We start from the raw sequence: 23,433 nt of genomic DNA, 5'->3' as shown, positions 1-23,433 counted from the left end.
GACCTGCCAACTTTGCAAAGTGAAATAAAAACTGGAACCTTTTAGGAAAGACTGCTAAGTGCGTGGGTTTGCATGTGGAGTGCAGGCACTTACCTTTTACAAAGGGGATTTGGTAGCAAGAGAGACTCCTTGAGTTAACAATAATAAAATCTTTTTTTTTCCTATTCTCATTTCTGATAATTTTGACAGAAACCCATTTTGGGATGACTTTATTTGATTTCCAATATTCAGGGATCTTGGGTCAAATTCTTAAATTTTTGGTACTAGTAGGGAAAATAGAGATATAATATAGCATTGTACCTTAGATTCCTAATACTGCAAATGAATACAGGGTGAGTGGATACAGGATCGGTATACTTTTAACTGATTTTATTTATTTATTTATTTATTTATTTATTTATATTTTTTTTTAAAAATTTTTTTACATTTATTTATTTTTGAGAGACAGAGAGAGACAGAGCACAAGTGGGGGAGGGGCAGAGAGAGAGGGAGACACAGAATCTGAAGCAGGCTCCAGGCTCCGAGCTGTCAGCACAGAGGCCGATGCGGGGCTCGAACTCACTGACTGCGAGATCATGACCTGAGCCGAAGTCAGATGCTCAAATGACTGAGCCACCCATGCACCCCTATTTTTTTTTAATTTAATGTTTATTTATTTTTGAGAGAGACAGAGACAGAGTGTGAGCAGGGTAGGGGCAGAGAGAGAGGGAGACACAGAATCCAGAGCTGTCAGCACAGAGCCCGACGTGGGGCTTGAACCCTCCAGCCCACGAACCGTGAGATCATGACCTGAGCTGGAGTCAGACGCTCAACCAACTGAGCCACCTGGTCACCCCTTAACTGATTTTATTCATGGTAGGAAAGTTTGTAGTGGAGAAACATGCACCAGAAACATTACGTGATGCAGGCACTGGAATCCAGGGACATTTTCCTTAAGAGGTTTTATCCATTTTATGATTTTCTAGGGAAATTAGTAAAATATTAGTCCCCCAAAGTGTTAGATCCTGTGAACAAAATCTGACATTTTGAATTCCAGTTTTGTTCTCTAAGTTGCTGTCGAACCCACTCATCTTAATGCCATTAGCAGAACTACATAGCATACTTTCATTTGCATAATTTAATTGCACCAGCCAAATCATTAATGAAAAGATTAATAACAGGCCCATAATTGGTGTATCTAGGATTCTGCTTGGCGCTCTAGACCAGATGACATCAAAACTGTACTTTGTGTACTAAATTTTCATACACACCAGGCAATCCAAAATGCATTTTTCCATTTGGATGATCTTGGAAGGTACCTGCTAAAATTTTTGTTTTAGACATGTTAATAGCTCATTGGATTATTTTGGCCATGAAATACCAGCCTTCGGTGAAGGTGTGTATGTTCTTTAATATATTTTCTAAATACCATATATGTATAAACTTCCACATGTAGATCAGTTGTTTTGAAAATTTCATTTGAAAGATAATTGTTTGGACCATGAAGTGCATTTTCTCATAGAAAGTGGGGTAAAATTTTTCTCATCAGAAGAAAAACCAATTTAACCCATATATAACTGAACCAAATTCTAATGTATTTTCTTAAAATCAGGCAAACAATAAATATATTTAAGTGCTGTTCAAGTGCTCAGTAATGTAGCAGTGTAGAAGACAAACAAGGACTCCCTATCCTAAAACAGCTTACATTTTGGAGTTGGGGAAGTGGAATGGGCAGATTTATTTAATAGAAACAAATGCAAAATGATTAAGATAACTTACTTCTTTATACACTTAAAAGAAATTGATAGTGAGAAATAGTGACTGATGAAGAATGCTAGCTAGAAGCTTAGGTTCCTCTCAACCAGGTGGAGTGATTCTGCACAAGTTCTCATCCTGGGTATACTTATGCAAAGAGAAGAAGGGAACTACTGATAATCTAGACAAAGAGCATTCCAGGTAAAAGGAACAGCAATGCCAGGACCTTGAGTCAGGAAAATATTTGGAATGTTGATGTGACTGAAGATAGCTACCATATATGGGATTTTGTGAATGATAAGGAGAGCAGAATGAAATAGATTGAAAAGGTACACAGAATTCAGATGATGCATAGATTTGTAGGCCATGGCTTCAAAAAAAGTTTAATGAATTTCACCAGAAGATGATTTATACATTTAAATAACAACCGACAGGGGCGCCTGGGTGGCGCAGTCGGTTAAGCGTCCGACTTCAGCCAGGTCACGATCTCGCGGTCTGTGAGTTCGAGCCCCGCGTCAGGCTCTGGGCTGATGGCTCAGAGACTGGAGCCTGTTTCCGATTCTGTGTCTCCTTCTCTCTCTGCCCCTCCCCCGTTCATGCTCTGTCTCTCTCTGTCCCAAAAATAAGTAAACGTTGAAAAAAAAAATAAAAAATAAATAACAACCGACAGCTGAAGTGGAGAATGGGGCTGGGAAGCAAGACTGAAATTAAGGAGACTGTTAGAGGAGAACATGACTGCTGGTTGACCTGTGAACTGGATCTGGTCACTCCCTTCCCTGTCCTTGAAAAGTATGTTCTGCCCACTGGCCTGTTTCATAGACATAGTCTGAGAGAGTAATGGATGTTGAGACCATCTGGACTGAACGTATGACTGAACCCCATTAAGGCCTCTGTAAAAAAGTTGTGATTCTGGCAGGCAGGTGTGGAGATCTACTCATCTTGCAGCCATCCAAGACAGCCTCATAATGTAAGTTCCCTTGCTTATTAAACCTGCCACCTACCAATCTGGAGGGACCTGCCTTTTTCTTCAGTCTTTCCTTGCCCTCTAGGTATGGGTGCCAGTTTCAGATTTTACCCGGGGAACTCCCCTGATGGTGACCCAAAAGAGACCAACTGTAAGGCTATTGTGATTTGGCTAGATGAATAGTATTTGGTGGGCATAGCCCTTGAAGGGCTAAGAAGTGGTCAGTTTTGGAATATGTTTTGGTGATATGATTGCTGATGAATTGGATTTCAGGTGAGAACATAAGAAAATAATTTAGAATGACTTACATTACTGGCGAAAAGCCACTGAATAAATGGTGTTTAGTTTATTGCGAGGGGTACATCGTGGAGGAAGAGATTGAGGTGGTGGGGTGAGATTGGAGAACTCAGTGTTCAGAATGGGTTTATGTTGTTTGAGACCCCAATAAGCATCCAACTGGAGATATTGACTAGGCCATATCTGGAGAATAGAAAGATGGTTTTGCAAACCATCAGCCTATAGAGTTGGAACTCATTAAAGTTACCTAAAAAAAAAAAATATATATATATATATATATATATATATATGTATATATACACACACATATATATATAAATATAAATATATATGCCTGAAAAAATATATATAAATGGAGAAGAAAATAGAATTTAAATTAGAAATTTTGGTGAACTGAAGCATTTAGAAATTTGAGGGAAGAATATTAGCCAGAATTCGCATTTTGAGAAGCTGGCCAGAACATGTTACTTTTCAATTCAAACCCTGCAGTGGCCTCCCTCTACACTCAGGAAGAATTTACGGTCCTTCGGGTGAAGGACCAGGCCCCTGGTTCTGTTTAATTCTTTTCCTTGCTCATTCTGTTCCAGGTCTACTGGCCATCTTGTTTTTCCTTGAATGCCCAAGTATATTCTTGTTTCAGAAACTTTGTTTTTGCTTTTCCTCCAGCCTGGAATGTTTTTATGCCAAATATTCACATGGTTCTTTTTCTTACATTATTTAAATCTCTACTAAATTGTGGCTTCCTGAGAGGCCTTTGCAATAATGACTTTCTTTTTCTATTTCTGAAACATGCTTTCAGGCCCTTACTAGATGATGAGAGCTAGCTTTTTAAGCATATGCAAGCTAAACTATTAATGACTGATGTTTTGTAAATGAATTATGTTTCCATTTGCATTTCCAGTAAGGGCTTGTAGAATCTTAGACTTTAAGAGACAATGCCTCAATTAGGTCTGATGACAGTATCTTCAGCACTCATTAAGTTATATTAGGTGTGATTGTTTGCATGCAAAACTGGCCCTTGTTTCGAATTCAGTATTTAATAATGATTTTGAATGATAGTATTACATTATATTTAATACTATTATCTAGTATCTAATAATGCTATATTATGTTTAATATTATTTAATAATAAGTAGTAGTAAGTTTTCTAGTTATTTGGCCTGTCAACGTCTTACCATGACTACCAGCAGAGAGAATATTTAACTTACTTTCTGTAAGCTTACACTTCTCGCTTCTTTGCTAATGAGAACAAACATAAAGTGATATGCCCCCAAAAGGTAAATATTTTCCATAGGTTTATCTCTGAATAGTATAGCTTTATTTTGTAGTCTCTATATAGCATGGTTTTCAATTAGTTAAATATATATGTTGTGAATAATTTTTAAAAATTGGTTAATTTAGCTCAATGGCCATCCCTCATTGTTGAAATCCCTCATTGTTAATTTTCATTCAGTGGCTTAACTGCTTTCATCTGGACTCTTAACAAACAAAAACTATCTTTAAAATCAACATTTGTGCTGAAATAAAAGAAATACATTCAACTTTAGAGTATAATTTTGAAACTGTATTTGTAATTTAACCATCGATGTCTAAGTTTAGAAATTTTATTAATCTCTTGGAGGTAGATTAGCATTTTTCAATTATAGATGGATCTATCCATTAAATAGACAAATCCCTGCCTTAAAAAAAGTTGTATTATTATGTTAAAATGTGACAAATTGTTTCTACTAAAATATTGAATCCAATTGTTTCATGTTGAGTTTGCCTTATTTTCAAAATAGCATATAGATGTGCTAACAACCTTAAAGAAAGTAGAAGTCATTATTGGGGAATGGAAGTACCATATTTGATTATTATAAATGATTGCCATATTAGCATAATATAACTAAGTCACACCTCAGTCTTTATAGTTGATGTGATTAGTATGAATTAAATAGAGAGGTAGTCAGCAATATTAGCAGGGAATACCAGCAATAAAATAGATAATGCCAACAATAAATTTTCACAGGTAATATAAGCTTTCCTCATTAATTTTTTCTGCAATGGTTAAAATATTGTAAAAGCAAAATATTTTGTGTTACTTTATCTTGCTCTTTGTGGCTTAGCATGAATATGCTTAATATGAGTTAAATGATCACAAAATGGGTACGAGCAATAAATGGAGGCAAATAGTCTATCTTATCAACAAATAGAATGATTAACTACTGAACAGTTGACTGCACCCAATTACTGTGCTGTGTTAAAACTTAGCTATCATAAATCAGTTTAATGTCTTTTCATCTAAATTATCTATTAATTAGAGATATTATATTTTCAGATGTTCCTTGATCACATCATAAAATAGGAAAGCCATTTACAGACTATCTTTATAAACTTTTAGGAGAAAGATGCCATGCTATTGAATGCTTATGAAATTGTTTATGATGATGCTGATGATCAACTACAGTTGACTGGCTTTGTGATAGTGTAGAAATCAGAAATTTCACTTACCATGAAGGCCTCCTGGTTCACTATACCATTGTTTTAAAAATATCATTCTTTTACATATGTATGTTTATATGTATAGTACTTAACATGTAAGATAAGTTAGTGTATAAGGCACTTTAGGATTTTATAATGACACTTAATATGAGTATTTGAATTGTCTATGAGTGTAAAGGGCATATAAAATATTTTATTCAGGTAATTATAGTACCTGCAGTACTGGAATCTAGTAGTCAGGGATAAGTTTTAAGTACATAGTAATATCCTTTTAACCCCAGGGAGGTAGGGAGAAGAGAAGCATATATTTATTAGATGCTTACCATGTTCAAGCATCTTTTCTAAGGGCTTTGCATAAATTATCTGCATATATAATCTTATTAAGTACCTTGCATATAATATCTTAATCCTCCCAATAATTTAATACATAGGCATTATTCATTATCTCTATCCTATAAGTCAGGATATCGAGACATAGAGTCATTAGTAAATGATTCAGCCAGAATATAAACACAAACAGTATAGACATTCATAATTCTCACTCTTAAGGAATATGTTATACTGTGTTGCTAAATAAATAAATAAATAAATAAATAAATAAATAAATAAATAAATGTAAAAGATCTTTTATAAAGGATGTATCAGAATTTATACTGGTACCTAGCAAGCAAGCAAATAAACCAACAAAACAAGTTCATTTATTGCAAAGTAAGTTACCTTATTAATATGTGTGGAATTATTAAAGTACATAGCATTAATGTAATTTTTATGAATATAGATAAGTAGCTAGCTACAATATAATATGAAATGTAGTAGAGGAATTGATCAGTAAAAATTGGTATGAAAATATAATGAAGTAATAAGTTTGAAGGAATTAGAATATTTTGCTCATGCATGCAATTAAAGGAGACGCTCTTCTGAATGTTAAAAAGAAAAAGAAGAGAAATACAGTTGACCCTTGAACAACATGGGGTTTAAGGGTCCCAACCTCCACAACAGTCAAAACTCTGTGTATAATTTTTGACTCCCCCAAAACTTAACTGCTAATAGCCTACTGTTGACCAGAAGCCTTACTGATAACATAATCAATTAATACCTATTTTGTATGTTATATGTATTATATACCCTAATCTTACAACCAAGTAAGCTATAGAAAAGAATATATTAAGAAAATCATAAGGAAGCGAAAATGAATTATAGTACTATACTGTATACACTGAAAAAAAATCCACATATAAATGCAACCGCACAGTTTAAACTATCATGTTGTTCAAGAGTCAACTGTATATTTGTTCAGTAATCAGCTAGACTCTGATAGTATAGCAGTGTTTCCTTGGATTTTTGTCTGCATTGTATTAGTAATAAAACTAGATTTAAGTAGTTATAGGAGTAATCCAAAGACTCCTTCTGATGTGCTGATAACTTTTTAACTACCTATGTAGCACAAAACTCATTGTTATATTGCTTTGTGTGCTATGCTTTCTGCTTTTTTCTTGTTTACTTTACTTTGCACTGCTAGATATTTCAGATTGAATACCAGCATATTGTATTCAGGGCGATATTGGGATATATTCAGGGTAATATTGGTAGAATGCATCCTATGTACTAACAACATGGTATTTATGTATGTTTAAATAGATTTCAAAACTAAGGTCTGTGTATTATTTAGATTATAAAATAATAATTACATTTGGCAAATATTTATTGATCTCTTGGTCATTTGAGGGAAAGCACAATAGTTAATATGGCTGAATAAATGGAAGCATTTCTCAATTGCCAGACACCGTGAACTAGATTTGGTCTATGTGTGTGTTAAAGCTGTGGAAACATGCCTGGATTTATTACTGGAAGTTCTATTTTAATGTAATTCTAATGACTCATCAACTGGAACACAACACCATAGTAAGAAACAGTAAAGCAGTTTGTGTTAAAGGTAATTTTTATTTCTATCTTTATCTAACTACAGACCAAAATATCTAAAAATAGCCATTAAAGGACACATGTATTCTGTTACCGTACTGTGTAAAATGCATAGAAAATGTGAAGCATTGAGATGAGTAAAAAATAAAGATTCAGTAGAAATTTCCAGCGCAAGGAGTAGTTAGTTGACAGACACTATATGCTGATTTTTTTCACTGTGAGTAGTAAATGTGTTGCTTGATAAGGAGTACGGAAGCACAGACAGATTAAAGGAACTACAAAAATGCTATAAACATTTAGGGGCAAAGTGTGCAATAACTATAGAGATAGAGTGTACAGATGCATGCCATAGCTTTTTGGTATACATTTTATTTTATTATTTTAATTTCCTTTTTGTTCATCACTGATGGTATTTGTGTGTTCTCCGTTTGCTAATATGTCTTCTCTAATATGGATATGCCCAGTACTTCAGTTCTGTTTTCTTGAGTAATGACAGTACAGAACAGCTTTTGGTGAGACTTGGCCATATCCATTTAACATGTAGTATGCACAGCTATCTATCAGTATTCATATTTTTTAGAAAAGAGTTCCAGAATCCCCATGTTTTTCACTGCTAACGCAGAACAATGATCTATTCCAAATCTTGAGTATTCAGCACTTTCTGCCATGAGACTTAGAGAAATTTAGGGTTTTTTTTTTTTAAACCATAAACATATTTGTAAAGTATCTCTTTTGAAATTTTGTATCTCTTTTGAATTTGGGAAAGACATGTTGCTACTAAGGATATTTAAAATATGTCCAGGCTCTACCTTAAGTACTTTCTAATTACTCAGAACCAAAATGTAAAATGATTTGCACTTTCATGAAGGTGTTGTAACTGAACTAATGTGAATTTGCTCCTTGGTGAGTCACCAAGGTGGAGATACACCAGATGGAGTTGTCACACAAAGGAATCAATTTGCAGCAAATAAGGAGATCATGGGGAATAACTTCCAAAGCCCTGACTCTCTGAGCAGGAGTGGATGGATTCTTTTATTTAGGGTTAGGATGAATATTAGAAAGGGGAACCCTGTCATCGTATGTAGACGTGGGCATAAGGTCGCATGTGCACCTTAAAACATGCCTATACCTATATTGTATGTTATGTTAATGAGGCTTGTGTTCCTCCTTGGACAGATAATTTAGCATTATATTGAAGTAGGAATAACTGTCCTTCACTCCATAGTCCATCTGCGCAGGTATGAGTCTGTGGTTGAGCTCAAACTGATCTGGGTGGTCTGGGCCTATGGAACTCTTTGCCAAGCCAGTCGTTATAGCTTAAGGGGTAGTTTCAGTTTCCATCATGGGATGCTGGGCCCGTTGGGCCTTTTGCCTGAGTTAAGTAATAGATAAACTGTAAAGAACTTAAGGAAAAATGTGGGACAAAGGTCATTGGGTACAGACAGGTGAGCAATACAGGTCATGTCTTGGGTTTAGCTGGTGATGATGTCATTCTGGAAGCCACCAAATTTCAGATCCAGAGTATTTCCTGTCCCTCCCTTCTTGTCCCCACTGTCCCCCTCCCCATCCTCATCATGTGCAAGGATACTTTACACCAAATCCTGTCACTTTTCTCTGCACTGTTTCCTACCACTTGCTACAACTTCAGTTTGGGTCTTAACACTTGGCTTCTTATTAACTGCTATAGCCTGATTGATCCAGATTGCAGATTTTACCTCATTCGTCAGTCCATTCTTCACACTGGTACCCAAGTAATTTGAATGTACTGTTCTAATGGTGCCCCTGCATTGCTAAAAGACTTCCAGTTGCTTCTGATTATCCTAAGACAACTTCCTTGTTTGTTTTTGACCGGCCAACTGGACCTTCTACAGTCTGACTTGGCTCTTCATCTTCAATTCTCCCCTTTACTTGAAGCCCATTCTTTTCTTATTACATTCTTGCCTGTAACTCTGATCTGTTCTCTAGGATTATGTAAGGGAGGAAAAATAATTCTCCCTCTACCCTTCTTATTAGCCTCTGTAATAAAAAAGACGATTAATAGGAGAAAAACAAATGAAAGTTTAATAACATGGTATACCTCCTGTATACATGGGAGATACTAAGGAAAATGGAGTAACTCCCTGAAATGGTCCAAGCCTTATACCATCTCTAACTAAAGACAAAAAAATGTTGGTGAGTGGGGAAGCAGTTATGGGAGGTTTTCAGGCAAAGCATTTTAAAGAGGGCATAGTTTATGCAGATTTAAGTCTCCACCTTCTCCACTGAGAAGAGATTTAGTAACCCCCTTCATCCTAGTACAGTGAGGAAGACAGCCTTAGAAATGGAAATTTTTCTTGTAAATGTCTCCTGCAAAAGGCTAACTTCTAACCTGGTTTTCTGAGCTTCCCCCATGTCTGCTATTTCTTAAAAATAATTAGCCTAAAATAATCCTTATGCCAGGGCACCCAGGTGGTTCGGTCGGCTAAGCATTGGACTCTTGATTTTGGCTCAGGACATGATCTCACAGTTGGTAGGATTGAGCCCTGTCAGGCTCTGCACTGACAACATGGAGCCTGCTTGGGCTTCTCTCTCTCTGCCCTTTCCTTGACAGCACTTTCTCTCTCAAAGTAAATACATAGACATTAAAAAAATAATAATCCTTATGGCAAAGAGATATTTTTGGGTAGCCAATTCTCTTCTCCTTTAACTGGAATTGTAACTGTACTCAAGGAGTTCACTGCCTAGGGTGCATTAAATTGAACACAACCGAAGGAAGTGTTGAAAGCAAAGAACTTTTTATTACTTTTCACAAGTAAGGAGCTGGAGGCAGCTCTCAAAGCACTGTCTGTCCCTGAAGTTAGTACAGGAAGCTTTTATCCAGTGTATTAGGGGGTGGGATCAGGGAGCTTGCATATGCATTACATATACATTAAGGAGTTATACATATTCTATTATTTAGGCACTTGGGTTCAATTCCGTATGCCTAGAATGTCACCATGCTAGTACATGCACCTATGTTCAAACAACAGGTGGAAAAATAGGCGGAAAAATCTCATTTATAGGAGGGGATCCTAGTTTTATAATGAGCTAAAGGTAACTGCAGGACAACTTAGGCGAGGGGTGGGGGTGGGGGTGGGGGAACTTCTGCAGGTACTCAACTCCAAAATGGCTCAAACTGACTCAGCTGGTTCCTGTAAGGGTCTGTAAGGGGTTATCAGGTGAAAGAAGCACCTACCAAGGGACTAACAGGTGAAACACCTTACTGGGTGTCTGTTGGTTGGGAACTGCTGGTTTTTGCAAAGCAAAACACACTCGTTCCCTGCTTTTGTCCTTTCCCCCTCCTCCCTTCTCCTGATAACTTTCAGCCCTTTGATCTGAGTAACTTCCCATTGTATCCTAGCTAACAGAATATCCAACTCTCTTCTCTCCATGATCTGATTTCTCCTTGGCTCTCAAGGCTTACTGCCTTTGGGAAATATTGCCCTGACTATCCTAGTCTCCAGCATGGATTTCTTTCATCAGACTTAGAACACTCTCTCCTTTTACTTTTTAGAACTGAATACATAGCTTTTACTTGCTAGGCATTTAAAATTTTTACTTATTAAAAACTTTGAATATTTTGTTTCTTCATTCCTGTCCATCCTTCTTAGGGCTTCCCATGGGCCAGTTCTCTACAATTTAGGGAGATCTTCCACCTTCTCTTTTAGGACAGATTGAAATCCTATACAAGCTAAACTAGAGTGTGTGTATCTCTCTGAAATACTTGCATATTTTCTTGATTCAACACGCCCAGATGATGTTGGAACTCTTATTTTATTGGCGTGTGAAATTGCATTGTGTTTATGATATTTAAATTCTTAGGCAGCATATTAATCTGGAATCAGAACATCTGGGTTAGTCTGCTATTTCTGACTGCTCAGACCATGAAAGAAATCAACCTCTTGTATGATTAGGATTTTCTTTATATGTGAAACAAAGATTAATAACAGATCTTTCATTGTGCAAGGTTATTCTGAGTCTTGAAAATAAGTATAAGATTGTACTTGAAATAAGGTACATCTAGTTTGTACATTAATGAACTTTACAATGTATTACACTTAACCTATTTTTAGGTATGTAACATATGCTAATATTAACTCATGTAATATTAACTCGTTCCTCCTCAAAACAACTCTGTGAGGGGAACTAGTACAGGTTAGCAATGAGGAAACTGGAGAGCTTAATTAATTGCCCAGTCCCAGGTAACGAGTGTCAGTAGTGGAACAGACACCTGGCTGTGTGGCTTGGGACCCCCCTCTGTAGCCACCTCACATAGCCTGTGTGTAGGTAACGCTGAGTATGGTTAACCACCTCTGCTCTGTGTTTTCACAGTCTACCTCCTCAGCCCGAAGCTTACTAGTTTCAGAGATATCCAAAGCCAACTGTGGATTCAAATCCTGGAACTTCTTTCCACTGTTGTTGTAATTTCAAGAAGAAAAAGAAAGTAAAAGCAGTTTCCCGCTTACTTGCATTAACAAGCTAGCTGCGATAAAAGGACAAAAGGCTTTGCCAGTTTGCAGGAAAATCACATGCTAAAATTCATGCTTGTTGAGCTCATTTTATTCATTATTGGGAGTCGGGGAATTCAGTATTTCAGCAATGAAACCAATACAGATATGATGTACAAAATATGTAGTGTAAAGACAGCTTGAGAACTTATGAGCTTTAATCCTTTTATCTATTTTAGGACTTTCTGGGACAAGTGTTTTGTACATTGGGGGAGATTGTTGGTTCTCAGGGAAGTCGCCTGGAAAAGCCAATAGTGTAAGTATTTTTTAATGCAGACAATGAAATGTTAACTCTTCAGTTTTTATTTTGGTAGTTTGGAATTGGTAAATATGTGGTTGTAGACCAAAAGTGGGTTTAAAAATCTTCCTGAGTTTTTTCTTCTAACAAAATAGTTCTGACATGTTTGTAAAGAATCATTTATATTTTAGCTGTCATATGCCCTGCTGCAAAATGTTCACAAAATGAAAGGAGGAGACTTAAAAAAGCAAATGTATTGTTTTCTGTTTGGTTATAGTATTAATTCTTCTGTTTTTAAGAATTAAACATTTTGAAAAAGATATTTTCCTCCTTTGGGCTAGGGACTATATGTAGCACCATTCTTCATACCATATATTTAATAAAGGCATTTATACTGATTGAGATTGTAATAATAATTTTTACTACAAAATTGGGTCTGTGAAAAAGAAAGTAAGTGTATAAAGATTAAGAGAAGATGGTATCTCAGAATTATGTATTCTTCCTTCACTTTCAGTCACTGGGATCATATTTCATTTTCAATTTCAGATCAATTGCATGGGATGATCCTATTTTTCTCCAGTTCCAAATAAGACAGCAAACTAACTCCAGATATTTCTCCTAAATCTTCCCCCTTACTATCCTCCTTCTTCCTACCCTCACCCAATCTCAATTATCTGGATTCATTTAACTGTTCATAAAAAATCAGATGATTTATTAAGAATACTGAGAAAAAATTGCAGAACTAACCACAATATCAAAAGGTTTGGGAAATTTGGAAGTCAGATTCTTTTAAGAATCTCAAACTCATAAAATAAATTTGTCAAAACTTTCCAAAATTATTCACCTTTGACATCCAAATACTTAAATGTCCAAGGGCATCATTCTCACATTATCTGTATAAAATTGAACTTTATGTTTAGTGTATTCTTTTCAGGTTAATAAGAAATCTATGAATTCTCACTTCTCACTTATTAACTTATTACTTAGTGCCAGTTTGAAGACTTTTGCATATCAACTACCTTTTTTAACATTCTTTCATGTATAATTTTTTTTATCTTTGTAGGATTTGTAAGCTTATAATTCAAATATGTTTATGCTCACTTTAATATGTCAGTAAAAAGTAATCTGTAAGGCAAATGCAGATAATTTTATTAAGTATATATAATTGTTACTGTATTGTTGAGTCTAATAATTTAGGCCCATGAAAATTCTTGGAAGGTCACTGAATCACCCTTTTTACTGAAAAACGAATCAATAACATACACAATGCTACCTCAGAGCTGCCTTTAATGTTCTTTGACAGAAAACAAAAGCAATTAAAATAGAGAATTTTTATTTCAGTGTAACAGAATAGAGATTTTTATAGAACTTGCACTCATATTTTTAAATTGATCATTTTACTGGTTATTTTTATCTGGTGTTATTTTCTCCATAAAAGGAAAATATAACTCTACTTTCATAAGACAATTAAATTACTTAAAATTCTTCCCAATAGAAAATTTTTTTTATGTTGGTCTTGAAACATGTTAAAAAGTTGATATTTTATTGGTTGGGGCGTGTGGTGAATAGAATATAGTGTGAAATGTGGCCCTTGTTCAGGTCATTTGACACTTTCCATTAGACAAGACCAACAAAAACACAATTAGGCTAAGGGGTGAAGATGTCTAGAGTAATGATTATGCAAATGTTGAGAGTATTTTCTGGCAGTTGCGTCATGATTATCTTATGTAATCAGAAAAGATGAGATGCCCTTTAGATTTTTCCTAGCTCCTGCTGAGGTTGGAGTAGCATAAGTGAGACAAAGCCTTGGAAACCTGTTCAGGCAACATGAAGCCATTGTAACCACCTGCTTTGCTTCATCTATAGGGTATTTTGTAATTTAGACAAGTTTATTGAAAGTGTTGATATTGTATCTATCTTACTGACCAAGGTAGAATTCATTCAATGTTGCAAAGTGTATGTAACTAATCTTTTATTCAACCTTGGACCTTACTAGGCAGTCTTCTCAGGCAAATAAGTATTAAGAAAAGGGTTACTGAGAGAAGATGCATCTTCTGTTCAAATGGCAATTTACTCCCTTACCTCAACATCAAATGAAAAGCAATGAAAATCATTTATCCTTTTTGTTTAAAAGTGTAGTTGGTTTGAGGAAGAGAGTGAAATGTTATTTTCATGGAAGTTTTATCTGCCCATAATGTCGAAGTAGCCCTTAAAATTAGCAGGTCCACTAGATGGATGCTTTCAAATTCCACCGTCATCCCTGATCACCTTTAGTCACTGCCATGTATTTTTTTTCCTGTATGTGGTTTTTCAAATCAATCGAATGGAGAGATGGGAAGGTTGGAAGGTATGTGGTACTTCAGTGGAGGAGAGAATGGTTTTGGAAGAAAGGATAGAGCCAGGGAGAATATTGGAGATGATGTAAGGTCAGGGAAGTGTTTTCTCACAGGAAACTCAATGATAACCATAACTTCTAAAGGAGGATACCATGTTTTATCACATAATACATAAACATAGTGGAATATCTTAAAGCATGGCAGAAACAATAAACTTTGCATTGGGAAATAATACGTATCTCACATGTAGCTCTTACATCCATTGCTCACAGCCCCCTCTGTCTCCTCCTGCCCTGCCCTCACCCCCACCCCCATGGAGTGAACCTGCCCTGGTCAGGGTTTAGCTATCCAGTCAAAGATAACATTGTAAAATGGTCACTAAACATCCCATTGTTTTTCCATGGTTGATTCATCGTGACTGGAGATAAAAATAGAATTTGTATACTCTCCTGTTGTAGCCATTACTTTTGCCTATCTTGTTAGGGAGTTGGAGGATTTTCCCTGTCTGGAAGGGTACAGGCTTTGGAATTGTAGCACAGGACACCTCCGGAGGCAGATTATCCACCTGCGATTAACAAAATTGACTCATCTTGAGTTTAGAAAGTCTCCCTGTGTCTCAAATGTTATTTATCTTAAATAGCATTATCCAAGTGATTTAGGGCTTATTCACCAATTTGTTTTAGATTAGAGATTTATTTTCCAGTTAGTTTTCCTTTTAAATTCTAAGTTACTCCAAAGATTCTATTGTTTTCTTCCCTTTAAAGCCTTCCCTTTAAATGGCCTAGTTTAAATTATTTTCTGTTAAGGCATGAAAAATAATTTCTTTTGGCTTTTAAATTGCACTTGTGTTATAATATCTCCTCAGTGTTGGGCTTTTAAAAATGATGATAACTATAAAATTTGGAGATTTAAAGCAGATATACTAGAGCTTTAAACTGTTTGTTACTCATCAAGCCTTTGAAAACTAAGTTATATTTATTACAAAGGAAAAATGGATTTCTAGTGTATAGCCTCATGCTCTATTAAATACAGAATGTGAATTTAATGTTTATTTATTTTTGAAGTTTATTTTTATTTTTTGAAAGACAAAGAGAGAGACAGAGTATGAGCAGGGGAGGGGCAGAGAGAGAGGGAGACACAGAATCCGAAGCAGGCTCCAGGCCAGGCTGTCAGCACAGAGCCCGGTACAGGGCTTGAACCCACAAACCATAAGATCATGACCTGAGCCGAAGTCAGACGCTTAGCCGACTGAGCCACCCAGGCACCCCCAGAATGTGAATTTAAAATCACTTCTTATTTTCTGTGCTTCAGTTATTGTTGTCACTTTTATTGTGAGATTCTCTTCTTTATGAGAATAAGAATTAATTTTTAAGGAGTGCCTGGGTGGCTCAGTCGGTTAAGCGTCTGGCTTTTGGTTTCACCTCAGGTCATGATCTCACAGTTCGTGGTATCAAGCCTACATAAGGCTCAGCACTGACAGCATCGAGCCTGCTTAGGATTCTCCCTCTCCCGCTCTCTCTGCCCCTCCCCTACTTTTGCTGTCTCTCTCTTAAGGTAAATAAACTTTAAAAAATTATTTTTTAATATTTTGTAGGAAGTTAGGTTAATTTTTTTGAAATTGATGTTCAAGAATTTTTAATTTACTTTTTAATAGCAGCTCACGATTTTCACAATTTCCAATAATCTGTTCTGTTGAATTCAAGTTTTGAGCAAATTTGGATTCAAGTTTTGAGCAAACACATTTCTCATGTCTTAATTCCATCTAACATTTTGGTCTTTTCCCTGAGCCCTCCTAAAATGACTCTTGTGCTACTTAATTTGTCTGCAGCACTTACTGTGTCTTCCTATGACTCATTGGCTCCTCGCTTTAGATCGTCCCATTATTATTTACCATTATACCCACTCAGCAGTGTGTTTTCTCATGCTGTGAGATTGTATCCAATTTTCTGCGTGATGCTGTCAGAGAGTTTTACTTCTTCTATCTTTAGGGAGCTCAGTGATGGATTCAGCAAAGCCTTCCAAAATGCTAGAATCAGCACCAGTTTAAGAAAGATTGCCATTCTCTTCTCTGGGAGGAAAGCATTTATTATATTCATCAAGTAATAGACCTGTTTGTTCCTGTTACGCTCATCCAGGCATGACTGGTTCTGTATAAAAGGATGGAGTGAGGAGGCAGGGACTGGTTGTGATTAGAAGGAAGATTCTTACCCTGGAAAGGAGGGGGAACTCCATGGGTAATTGAACCGGCAACTGTTTTGGCTAAGGGAAAAGATTATGTTCTTTGTAGGGTGGCTGTAGCAGCTTGTGATCTAGGCAATCAGGAGTGGGTAAAGGATAAAGAGAGGGATCTAAGAGTGATTAGTGACCAGTACAGTGAGAAGAGTACAGGGACAGAGGCTCAAAGGCAGGTGATAATTGGAAGACCGGCTTGCAGCTGATGGATGGACACTGGGATACCAACTCTGATAAAGGGTTTAAGGACAGAGCACATTGGGTGCTGAAGTTCAACAGGAGAAATGTGGAGAGAGGAACAGAGCAGAAGGGAAGCTGGGGAATAATGTAGAAGTAGAGGGCTTGTGAGGGACTTGAGGCAAGAGCCTTAAAGGCTTGCCTTAAAGATCTGGTTCAAATGTGGCCTAATTCTGAAAGCTATTTTGTAGCTGTGGGTGCATGTAGATGAAGTCAGTGTGAGAGGAATAGGAGGAGGAAGAATGGGAGAATGATTAGTCTTGAAGGTGGGAAACATCCAAACTTAACGATGAAGCAGAGCTTGTCTTTATTGTGCAACGTTTTGTATGTGAAAATATAGTCAGCTTTGGGGGAAATTTTGACCTTCAAAGTCATCTTGACTTTAGTAACTTCCTTGCAGAGTAGACTGATATTGTTATACTCCCTGTTTTTTAATTTATTTTTATTTATTTTTGTTTCTTATTGGAAAGAGCACTGGGCTGGAAATCAGAATATGATGTTTTTAGTACCATGGCTGGTACTAACTCACATGTTACATTACAAAATTTGTACATCTATATTATATTTTCATACCTGTGGGTTACATTTGTAGTATGGAAACTTTAGTCTAGAGATAAATAAGTAGCCGCTGTAACAGAGTTGATAAGATATGGGCTTTGGGGGCAGTCAAATCTGGGATCATAATTTATTGGGTGTATAATTTGAACAAATTGCTTTAAATTCCTGAGCTCCAGTTTCCTCATCTGAAACATATGAATAAGACACTTTTAAGAGAGCTATTAAAGAAATAACAATACTTTATACAATATTTTTGTCATGGAGGACACTGGAATTTAATAAACACCACAATTGCAGCTATTATTAATGTTATTAAATATAGCTAACGTCTTTTTTTTTTTTTTCAACGTTTTTATTTAATTTTGGGACAGAGAGAGACAGAGCATGAACGGGGGAGGGGCAGAGAGAGAGGGAGACACAGAATCGGAAACAGGCTCCAGGCTCTGAGCCATCAGCCCAGAGCCCGACGCGGGGCTCGAACTCACAGACCGCGAGATCGTGACCTGGCTGAAGTCGGACGCTTAACCGACTGCGCCACCCAGGCGCCCCTACCTAACGTCTTTTAGGAAAGACCTTAAATGCAATCACCTAATAAGCTCACCTTTCCATCTCTCCTTCCCTCTCTTCTTTCCTTCCTTTCCTTTTTTCCTTCTTGTCTTTCTGTCTTTTTGTCTTTCAGTATTTGTTTCCTTAGAGAAGCATTTAGCTAGGAATTCAGTAAGATTAGATAAAGGACAATTTTGAACCAAAGTATATTACATATATATAAATTGTTAAGTGTTGACCAAATATAAATATTAAACATTATTTTGTCTATTCTCAGTTTCTCTTGTCATTAGTTTGGGTTTTATAAGATAGTGGGTTTTTGTTTTTTGGTTTTTTTTTTTCTGGAAATGTCCTGGATTTTTAGACCATTGCCCAGGTTCGTATGTAATTGCAAAATATAATCTAAAGGACAATATCGATTAAATTATTTTTCTCTTATTTGCAAAGATCACATTGATGTGTGTACATATTTATAATTTTCATATGATTCCAACACATTAAAAATTGAACCACTGATTGCATCTTAGAGAGATGTTAGGTGCTTCACTGATCTAGCATAAAGCATTTATCTACCTTTGGGAGAGTCTATATGAAAAATTGTGTGTTCTCTAAAGACTAAAAGTAGAGAGAATCTTAGTACATTTCCTTATGTATCTTGCACCAGATTATGAGTCTTCCATATAACAGAAACTTAGTAAATGTTCAACTGGCCCACTTTTTTAACATTCATTTGTGGATCTGAGCTCATGCTCTGGAAAAATCTGCAGAGATGTATTTATTTAACCTGAAAGAGTGACTGTATACAGCTGTAAGCCCCAACACTTCTCTGCTCTATGCAGAAATTCCAGTTGTTCTTGGTAAAGGCATATAAATTAGGAACTGTTCTGATTAGATAGGCTTGCAAAGAATATGGCCAGTCATGAAAGATATGGATAAGATAAATACATTTTTCTGAAAATAGTCCTTAATATCATCATCACAGGCAAGACCTAGAATGATTGATCTGCTTTTCTGATTTGGATGTTATTTCCCTGTTCTTATGAAGCTTATGTACAAGTAACTCCTTTAGGCATCCAAAATTGAGAAAGAAAATAAAAGGCAAAATTATTTTATCTAAGTGCTTATTATTTAGACTGTATTTATTGACTGGATTTGTTTACTTTTCTATCAGATACTACCTAAGTTTAGTAGAGGTTCTAAGGATTCTTTTTTTTTTTTTTTCTTCTCTTAATTCATTTATTCAACACATCTTTACTGAGAATATATAACGGACCAGGAACTGTTAGGTACTAAGCATACAATTATGAAAACACAGTTGTTCCTGTCCTCATGGAGATAATCACCTATTCATTAAATCAATAGTCATACAAATAAATATAATTACATATTGATATAAATCCTATGAAAATTAGAGTACTGACTTAGACCAGAATATGTAGGTCATTTTTAGTAATTGAATTTTTATCATAAATACAGTGGGAAAAATCATGATTTTTGTTCAGAGAGGTTCTTTCACTTCTGTGTGCAGAATGGTTATGGGTAGTTAACAGGAACAATTAGTAAGTTAATTACTGTTGAAATAATCTAGTTCAGAGTAGACAGTAATGTGGACTAAAAAGATGAGAAATAAGCCGATCAAAATATGTTTTTAATATTCATTTCACAAGGATTGATGATAGGCTGATAGTCTTGATTGAAAAGGATTTCAAGGAAGGCTTGCAGATTTCTTGCACAAGTAACTGAATGGATGGATGTATCATTTTCTGACAAGGGGAAGATCATCCATGTCTGGGCTTTTCACAGTTGATCAGTGTTTTAGGAAGAGATGAGTCATTCTATCCTTGTATTGCAAGGTGTAAACATTTGCAACATTCTTTTTTGTTTGTTTATATTTGTCTAATCTCATTGAGTTGGATTAAAAACTGATAAAGCTGAAGGAAAGAACTGATAAGATGTGATCTGTGTTATTTGGAAGATGGCTTCTAAAGTAAATAGTACCTTCTTGTTGAATAGACCTACTTGTTGAACAAACATTCCCCATTTCACTTAGTTTTAGTATCAGACAAGTTTCTAAAGGGTTACCCTTAGTATAGACAATGTTTAGAGATTATGTTGGGATAAAATCTTTCAGAGAAATTATAGGTTCCTCTACAATGAAATTCATTGTTTCTTTCTTCTTTCTTCCCTCTTAGGTTATGGCATAATTTGCTGATTCTGGGATTCAAGATGTAGCCCAGGGAATATTAGTTTTATAGTTAAGCAAACTAGTTGTAAAGAAAGACCTTTATGGGCCAACCTTAGAATAAGAATCTTGGTCTGAGCTCTAGCCCACTGATGAGATGAATGTTTGGAACTAACATTTGGGGATTGTCTCTGCTCCTGTATTTATACCCAACTGGTTTTTGTCTTCAAAGCAATCGAAAGAGAGCGGTGAATTTTTAAAAACATAATACCAGTGGCTAACTTGATTGAATTCTTATAAGGTGTCAGTCAATATACTACCTGCTTTGCACTTAAAAGTTCTGTAACCCAAAAAAAAAAAGAGGTTAGAGTGGGAGAGAGCCAAAGCATAAGAGACTGTTAAAAACTGAGAACAAACTGAGGGTTGATGGGGGGTGGGAGGGAGGGGAGGGTGGGTGATGGGTATTGAAGAGGGCACCTTTTGGGATGAGCACTGGGTGTTGTATGGAAACCAATTTGACAATAAATTTCATATATAAAATAAAAAAAAAAGAACATAGGAAAAAAAAAAAGTTCTGTAACCCTTACTGCACCATTGTGAGGTAGATAGGTATTATAATCATCCCCATTCATCAGAGAAAGAAACTGAGACAAGGATTCTGGAGAAACCGTGCTTCAAATAGAAGTTGTCCGGCTTGTGACCCATGTGCTTAACTACCGCATTATAATGCCTTCAACAAATGAATATATTTATATAGGGCTCTGACGGAAATTGAATTTTTTAATTTTATTTCATTTTAGTAATGAAAAAGTATTTACTTAAAAGTCAAGAACGTCTCTGAATGATAAGACGAGCTTCCAAGATACCCATCTTGGCTTAGGTCATTTCAAGGATGAGAGGTTCCTTTGCACTATGTCTTACCCACACAACTCTTATGCCAGCACAGTCCAGAGTAAAAACAAAAATTCCTGAGGTAAAAATTCCCGAGGTCATCTCCAGAGAGATTTGTTTCTTGCTTCTGTCTTGGGTCATGAAGACTTAGCTTCTGTGGGCTATACCAGGTTTCCATAGGGAATGTGCTGCACTCTTCTGTTCCCTAGGATGATTAAGACAACAGCAATAGCCCTGGAAGTGAGGGGAAGAGTGGCTTTCCTGTGCCAGCTAATCTCATTCTAGGGTTACTGCGCCTGCTCTCTGTGGTCAACTAGGGTGACAGAACCCTTCTCTAGGGGTAACATTAAATTTTCTCAGAGCCAACACAGTCTAAATAGGAAGACTATTGGAAGGAATTTTAAAAATAAATCCATATCTAGTTTTGGAAAGAGCAAGTGTGTGATGTTTTTTCCTGATCTTTTAGAAAATCATCATTCTGAATTCAGTGTGTTGACAAGTACATAGCACCACGTACTCATTCTTCCTGGTCATTTCTTCCATTTGGTAATGCAGAATGATGTGCTTCCATTTCTAAAAGCAACGAGCTTTCTGCTGCTTTCTTCTTTTTCAGTGTTCAGGGAAGAGAAATTAAACATATTGTTAGGGGTTTTATTTATATTATTTTTGTTGAAGGGGTTTTATTTATATTTATTTATATTTTTTTGTAGTAAATAAATAAATAAATATTTATTTATATTATTTTGTAATTATCCTTGATTGGGCCACAGTGCCATTTTAGGTACAGGCAGATTCTTGCAATGCAGTAGGCTGCTCTGAGAATGTATTCTAGTAAGTGAAAAATCTCAGTAATCTTTGCAACTCACTGTCTGCTTTGATACCAGTATTGGTTAGAGCCAGTAATCATGGAGACAGATCAATTGAATCTCAGGTGTTTCCCAATTTGAGTTAATTCTGATGAAAGACTCTAAACATGGAGGGCAATTTAGTAAACTGACATTTCCAAATACATCTAGATTCCAACATATATTTTTAGTCATTTGTATAAACATAATGTGTTGTTGTTTTTTTTAGTATAAATATACCACTTCTAGCTAACTGAATTGTTGGCTTCTCCCAACATTTTAATAAAGGTTTTTACCTTCTCCCTTTCATACTATTTTTGTTTGTTTTAAGTTCCCTATTGCCCTTTCCTAAACAGGTCCACTTAAACAATAATCAAAGGAATACACAGTAGATGTTCCTGTTCTGTTCTTATTAATTCTTCTGTTCACCATAACACATGTGGGTTCCACAGCATGCTGGAGCAAAGCCCCTGAACAACCTTCTAAAATTCAATCAAGCTGCTGAATGCCTTTCCTCCATCCTTTTTTTCTTTTAACAATTGTGAAAAGACTTAAAAAGAAACCATTATATCCTCTGCATTGTAGAGACCTGTTGTGCCTTGTAAATGGTAAGATTCGGTAAATGTTTATTCAACTGAATTTTCCAGAATAAGAATCAAATTTATATGTTTTTCTCTTTTTTGTTAAGAACACAAAATGTCTCTCCTGCGCATTATAACTTTGCACTTCAGGGCTTGGAATAGAATTTTTAGATTATAATAATGTTGCTACCTATGCATTTTACTACATCACAAATGTAAAGGGTACTTGCAATAATATTAGTAACCTAATATTTCTGTACATAGATGGACAGATCTAGTTTATCCCAGCTGAAATAATTTCTTAAAAATTTTTGACATATGTGTTATTTAAGAGCTAGGATCACATCATTCTTGTCAATAATTACTTTTAAAGAAAATTTTCATCTCCAGAGATTACGAACAGTTTACTTTGTTTTTATTACTGCAAAGCTGTGTCTCAAATCACCGATTGTGTATTCCCCATAATTCTGTACTGTGATAATAACTGCCTTGCCTTTCTTTTAATGTCAGCATTTACATTCTGACCATAAAAGAAGACCACATTTAATTTAATTGTAATTTTATTTTATTTTATTTTTTTATTAAAAAAATTTTTTTTTAATGTTTATTTTTGAGAGAGAGAGTAAGACAGAGCATGAGTGGGGAGGGCCAGAGAGAGGGAGACACAGAATCTGAAAGAGGCTCCAGGCTCTGAGCTGTCAGCACAGAGCCCAACGCGGGGCTCAAACCACGAACCGTGAGAACATGACCTGAGCCGAAGTGGGCCGCTCAACTGACTGAGCCACCCACGTGCCGCTAATTTAATTGTAATTTTAACAATTACAGGGGAGCAGATGGATTTCTTGAGCACAGTGTTTAAAAATTT

At 35.9% G+C, this 23,433-nt stretch overlaps 1 protein-coding gene across 1 annotated transcript in view; it reads left to right on the top strand.

The window, feature by feature from the left end:
- CPNE8 (copine 8) overlaps window positions 1-23,433 on the top strand; it is a 232,642-nt gene that overhangs the window by 72,148 nt on the left and 137,061 nt on the right. The window contains exon 6 of the mRNA XM_047065738.1: window positions 12,102-12,178. Coding sequence (XP_046921694.1) covers window positions 12,102-12,178 — 77 coding nt within the window. The remainder of the gene's footprint in view (window positions 1-12,101; window positions 12,179-23,433) is intronic.

This window comes from Lynx rufus, unplaced genomic scaffold (genome assembly GCF_022079265.1).
Source record: "Lynx rufus isolate CCGP_SWC_20201006 ecotype Redwood Valley unplaced genomic scaffold, mLynRuf1.p SCAF_7, whole genome shotgun sequence".
NCBI classification, from domain to species: Eukaryota; Metazoa; Chordata; class Mammalia; order Carnivora; family Felidae; genus Lynx; species Lynx rufus.
Note: the sequence above shows the minus strand (reverse complement) of the source record. Positions and strands in the feature narration are given on the sequence as shown.